Source organism: Pygoscelis adeliae, unplaced genomic scaffold, assembly GCF_000699105.1.
Source record: "Pygoscelis adeliae isolate BGI_AS28 unplaced genomic scaffold, ASM69910v1 Scaffold168, whole genome shotgun sequence".
In the NCBI taxonomy this organism is placed as follows: Eukaryota; Metazoa; Chordata; class Aves; order Sphenisciformes; family Spheniscidae; genus Pygoscelis; species Pygoscelis adeliae.
The window spans coordinates 3,909,003-3,915,720 of record NW_008825566.1 but is presented as its reverse complement, the minus strand read 5'-3'; the positions used below and the strand labels follow the sequence as shown (position 1 = coordinate 3,915,720).

The 6,718-nt window shown below is 40.1% G+C and overlaps 1 protein-coding gene across 1 annotated transcript in view; it reads right to left on the bottom strand.

Annotated features, from left to right (window-relative positions):
• KIDINS220 (kinase D-interacting substrate, 220kDa) overlaps positions 1 to 6,718 on the bottom strand; it is a 79,736-nt gene that overhangs the window by 21,843 nt on the left and 51,175 nt on the right. Inside the window, exon 22 of the mRNA XM_009332499.1 lies at positions 1,671 to 1,849. Within this exon, the coding sequence (XP_009330774.1) occupies positions 1,671 to 1,849 (179 nt within the window). The remainder of the gene's footprint in view (positions 1 to 1,670; positions 1,850 to 6,718) is intronic.

Sequence of the window (6,718 nt, the reverse complement as noted above, 5' to 3'; positions counted from 1 at the left end):
CAGAAGACCTGTGCTCCAGACCCCTCACCAGCTTCGTTGCCCTTCTCTGGACATGCTCCAACACCTCAACATCCTTCTTGTAGTGAGGGGCCCAAAACTGAACACAGTATTCAAGGTGCGGCCTCACCAGGGCCGAGTACAGGGGCACGATCACTTCCCTACTCCTGCTGGCCACACTATTTCTGATACAGGCCAGGATGCCATTGGCCTTCTTGGCCGCCTGGGCACACTGCCGGCTCATGTTCAGCCAGCTGTCGACCAACACCCCCAGGTCCTTTTCTGCCAGGCAGCTTTCCAGCCACTCTTCCCCAAGCCTGTAGCGCTGCATGGGGTTGTTGTGGCCGAAGTGCAGGACCCGGCACTTGGCCTTGTTGAACCTCATACAGTTGGCCTCGGCCCATCGATCCAGCCTGTCCAGGTCCCTCTGCAGAGCCTTCCTACCCTCGAGCAGATTAACACTCCCGCCCAACTTGGTGTCGTCTGCAAACTTACTGAGGGTGCACTCGATCCCCTCGTCCAGATCATTGATAAAGATACTGAACAAGACCGGCCCCAAAACTGAGCCCTGGGGAACACCGCTCGTGACTGGCTGCCAACAATGCAGGAATACATCATGCCAAGTTCGTCTCTGATGGTAAGTATGTCTGATGTGATAGTCAGACCTGTACTGTTTCTGAAGAGATTAATGAGACAGAGCTTGTGAACAAAGCTAGGCCATCCCACTGCAGCTATCAAGTGCAGAGAAGGAAGTTGGAAAAAAGTAAGAACAAAAAGGATTCCAGTTGAGGACTGCAGAAAAATGTCACAACAGAAAAGACAGGCAAAGAGAACTATTAATACCTGAATTCAGTTCCCACCTAGAATACTGACTGTCATACCAAAGACTCGTAAGGATCCTATTTTAAATTTAAAGTTCTGGTTTTCTTCAAAGCTTTAGCATCTCTTAACAGGTGGAAACGTTAGGATGCCTTAGCCTTACTCCAGAGCCAATAGCAATCCCTAAGACTGGACAAGAAGTGCCATACCATGCGTCACATCAATCCACAGCAGCAGTGAGCAGTCAAAACATGTAATGCTGAGCGGAGTGTTTCTGCAGAACAGAACATACCTGAACCTGACTGCATTTTTTGAGACTACAAGCAAGTAAAGATAACTGCTTAACAACCACTGCACAATAAACAACACTTGCCCTAGGATGAATTTAAATATCATGCTATAGCAGACTAAAAAGTAACTCATGGGTACCAACTGCACAGGTATCTAGTGGGGTATACATCGAATGGAGACGTTCCACTTTGTTTCACTGGCTTCAGTTCTACAGGATCTTACTGACGCTATTCAAAATCGTTAACAAAGATCTAGAAGTCAGCTTGCATCTCTACTACTAAAATATCATGTGCATTGGTTTCCTCCATCTGCTAAAGCAGTCTTCAAATCAAGAACAGTGGATTCCCCCCTCCAAAAGAGATGCTTTAGTCCAGTATGATCTGCCCCTTACAGCAAAGCTACTAAGTGAAACTGAATGGCCTGTTACTGAAGTCAAATCAGGTAATCTGAAGGTCTGATGTGATGAACAAATCAGGATTCTGCGTAACATGTAAAGTAGCTCTACCTAAAATGAAAAGAAATAATACAATTGTCATCTTCCATTTATTTGAAAGCATACTCACCTGCAATGATTTCTCGTAGCTTGGGATCTAAGTTTACAGTACATGGCAAAAAGGTTCTTACATCACGTGCAACAAGAACAGGTGTTCGTGAAGATAAAAATACTTCAAAGTTCCGTATATCTCCATCAATTTCAAGTAAAGGTTCAACATCCTTAGTTGTAGGAATATTCTTTGAAATTCTGGGGGAAAAAATTAGATAAATCATAAACAGTGTTTACTACAGTATTACTTCCATCTGCATAGTGATATTCTAGGGTGAAATACTAGTACACTTGCATCCATTCTCCCTGTTCTCTGGAAAATGAAAAGAACCCATAAAGAGCTGCACTGTCCGCAGAAAGAACAATTTAACGTTCTCTAATATGCAAAAAATCTCAAACTGCTAAGTTATCTGATCTAATTGTATGCTTCAGAGAAATCTCAGAGAAGCCATACAGAATGCTAAAACCAGATCAGGAATTTATAGATCAGTAACGTCAAATCCAAAGCAAGGGGACTGTTCAACATTAACCTCAAACATCCATTCAAATTCTGATACCCCAATCAGAAATTCCATGGTTAAAAATCCCATTTTTAAACTACCATTTCTTGGAACAGTAACACTCATGCATCTTAGACATTGATCAAAACCCAACTGTGCATGATTTCATGGTAAAAAGTGGAAAAACAACTGCCTGCTTTCAAGTAATTCACCTTCTAAGATAAGAAACCACAAACAGAAGAGAGCAACAAAACAATGAGACATATCAATATAAGGGACTGTTGATGCATTATGACTATTATCAAGCAATGGTGGCGGTTTTTTGTAAGCACTAGTATAAACGACAGTTTTTGGAAGGAACAAGAAGAAGGATTAAATGTTAGCCTCATGGAAGTTTATGAAAAGCTCCCACTGAATGCAAGCAAGTGATGGAGGCTGACACGATGGGTCAGATGGACCTATCTTATTTGACATCTCATCTCATAGTATCACGACTGGTATCTCATCTGGTACCAAAGGAGAAATGATAACCTAAATTAAAGATTACTAAAATGAAAAAATGTTTCTCACACCCAGTATAATAAAAATGGAAACAGTGAAAGAATGCACTGAGAATGGTTGACATGGTTATAGTGATGACTATAGAGCGACTGTGACAGCACTCTATATGGATAGCAGTGAAGTAGCCACATTGTATTTAAAATAAAAATAGAAAAAAGTTATGAGAAAAAAATATATATAACAATAAAAAACTTTATATAAATATAAAATGAATGATGCACCTCACTAGTTAATGGCTTTTCCCAAAGACATATTATGATCGCAGTCCTATGAAAAGGGATCACAGCATAGATATATTGACTGCTCTGTGAGCTGCTGTAACTTGCTAAAAAGAAGTTAGCATAGCACAAAGAAAGCTAAGAGTTTTCTCTGATTACTGGACAATTAAAGCAGCTAAGGCAACTGCCAGTGCTGTCGTGGGGGAATGGAGTGCACTGACGCATGGATGGAAAGGGAGGAAGGAGCCCTCATGTACGCTCAGTAACCTATCAAAGTGCAACTAAGAATCTTTTACATTAAATAAATACACACTTGTGTCTATGAAGAGAAAAGAACTAACACTTTAAAAAAAAAACCTGGTTGTAATTGAATTGTATTTTTAATACAGCTAATGAACTAAATCTATCATTAGCTGAACGATCTTACCTTAGTCCACAATTTGTTAGCTTTTTAAAAGCAATGATCTTTTATCTTTATTTTTAGATCCTCCATAAAAAGTAGAATTTTATGTACCATGGGATTATTCCAGAGAGAACAGTGGCAGATTTACACAGAATATTTAGCATTTAATGTTAAGAGAAATAAAAGAATTGAGGATCAGTGCTAGATGCTTGAAGTAAGTGTAACTCTTTCACATTAAAAATGTATTTTAACTGTGTGTTAATCTTTCAATCTGATCTTTTAGGACAGTCTTGCCCTATACTAAAAGTAGAATTAACAAATTCCTATAAATGTTACCAGAAAACATCTGAATGGACCACGTACCTAACAGATGGAGGATACTGCTATACCATGCTGTCATAAGCAGTATCTACGAGTAACTTTATTCACAGTGAGATGTTACTTCTAGAGCAGAGGAAAACATAACAAATATAAAGCATAAAAGCAAGTGCAGCCTATTCTAACAAAGGTTCTGATCCTGTAAATCATTACGAGCAGTTGTCCGGATGGCAGTGGGATTATCCATGTTAGGGAAGTTCAATGCATGTGAGGCTTCACAGGCTCCAGCCTTAAGAGAATGAAACGTGCTGCTTCTGTAAGAAGAGAAACTTGACACCCAGACGTAGGTTACACTTTCAAAGAATGGAAACAGTTCGTTCTCCAACAGTGTTTAAAGAAATCTAATAGGAGCTAGAAGTGGTCCTCACCTCAAGGAGTGAATGGTCAAAAGAAAAAAACGTAATAAGAACATTGGCAGTATCAAAGTAAAACTTGTATACTCAACAGAATTGAGAACTGTTTATTTTACATTAATATTTAGCTACTATCTTAGGTTATTCTATTTTGCCTTACATAAAACTATGACTAAACTGACTGTAAATGTGTATGTTTTTATTCAGACATCAGAAATGTAAAAAAACCAAAACCACTAATGCACTCTTTAGTTATGTATATTTACTGTGAGTATTCTAGACAAGAGATCAACACCGGCAAAATGAAAATTAAGTCACTTTTTAAGTCAGGGACTGAAGAGTTAAAGAGTGGCCTACTTCAACACGTAAATCTACAAAATAAAAAGCCAAAAGAGAATGTGACATAGATTTCAATAAAACACACAGCTGATGAATCACATGAAACAAATTAGCTGAATTTTAATGCCAGCTCTACTTAAGTCTGAATGCGAACAGTGTTCTGAATACGATGAACAAAGCTACTGTTCAGAAGCCAATAGCCCACTGCTGGTGTGCAGATTGAAGTCTCTATTCTAACCTCCTGAGCTCAATGTCTTAAACTACGCCTCTGAAAGAAATATTTATGTAAATGATAATCTTTTGGCAAAGAACCACAAAAATCGCATGTGCCTGTACTTCCCAGATAAAAAATAAAAGGTTAGCATCTAAAGCACTTTAGGAGTTACTTTTTCTAAAATATAAGCACAAAGATCTAAAAATAAAGCGCTATGAACACCCTACTCTCATTTTGGGACTAGATTTTCCTGAGGCAGAAGAATTATTCTTTAAATCAGAAACATCAAAAACTGTCAGTGTTACAGAGTCTCTGTTTCTACGAGAAACTACTTGAATTTAAAAGGAATGAGCCCAAACCAGAACACTACATTGACAGAAGAGAACCTTAAAAATTCATTCCACCATTCCGCACGTGTCCTTTCCATGCACAGCTAAAATTAAAAAATGTTTTCAGTGTGGATTAAGTTATATTCCAACAATGATGGATTATTTCTGGCTTCTTCCTCAAATAAAAATAATTTACTACAAGTACATATAGGTACGTCATCTTATCTTCCATTCAAGAGACTATGAATTTACTCCAAATTTTTTCTAGTTTATGTTCACCTTGCACGTCCATGACTGACTTGGTAAACAACCACCATGGTCCAACAGCGGGTCCAGCACTGAATGTTGCCAGCATAGCTTAGATGCTAGGCTGTTGGGCTATACATGACACAGCCTACCTATTCACCACCTACTGCAGGAGATGGTCGCCACCACAGGATGTGGTCTTTCACCACCCAACCAGGTGGTGGTAATATGGCAGCAGCATCAACTACTTTCATCCACGCTGAAGGCTGTGCTGTGCCCACATTGCCTGTTTCGTTATGTCAGGCCCCGGAGTACGCCAACAGGCTCCACCACCTCTTCCCCCCACCCCCAGCCAGGGGTTTTGCTGCCTGTGCTCAAGGCCAGCTCTGATACAGTGCAGCTGAGTAACCTGGGATCGGACTGCTGTGGTAAGAGCTCTGAAAAGCCTCACTGGAGGCCTCTCTTGTGTGATTCAAGAACTGTCTTCAAGCTCAGGCCTTTGCCCTTGGTTCTTGCCTGAGCTATACCTATATACCTTACTGGTCTTGACCTTGACTCACTGACTTGACGTAAAATGTGCCTCGTGGCTACAGACCACTGGGCTTTTTGTGGTCCCTGGTTACTGCCACTGAACCTGCTCTGATCCTCCTGTTTGGCTTCTGTGGGACTGCACCCCTTGCTCATGAGGACAACGCCCTGCCTGTCTTGCTGTCCTCCTCAGTTCCCAGCTTGCCTTCTCTCGTGGAGCAGCTTGCCCTGCTCCTCCCAGACAGGTGGAAGGTTGACTTCTCTGCAAGGCCTCATACCCTGAAGGACCATTCTCCCTGCTCTTTCCAAACCTCTCTCCTTCAAGGTGAAAACAAAGTTTACAAGTTACTCTTTGCACACCTGATCATTTCTCTCCTCATGTGTTTTAAAGGAGCAAGTAACTACGTGGACAAGAGTCACAACTTTTGCAGTTGATAAAAAGTTAATTGTTATTATTGATTAATTGTTATTAAATAATAAATAGAGCAACAGAAGGCAGGAGCATGAAGGCATGTCATGTTTTATCTATCATGTGCCCTTTAAATTTTTCTCTCAATAGTTTAAGACAAAAATGTTGCTTAAAATAATGAAATAACTTCTCATTAAGAACTACACAAATATATTTTTTATAAAGGTTTCAATATGGAGAAACAGAAAACTAGAAAATCCGGACCACTTTGGAATGCAATATGGAATTCTGATGCTTAACAGTCTGCTAATTAGACATCTGATCTCTAATACCTAATAATCAAATACTAGCAATATAATGCTTTGCTCTGAAGTTATTTATCCTATTCTTCCCATGTCTGGTCAGTAGAGTGGCAGTGCATCTTTATGCCTAAGGATGCATTTTTTCTGGATTATAGAATCACAGAATAGTTTGGGTTGGAAGGGACCTCTAAAGGTCACCTAGTCCAACCCCCCTGCAACAAGCAGGGACATCTTCAACTAGATCAGGTTGCTCAGAGCCCCGTCCAACCTGATCTTGAATGTTGCCA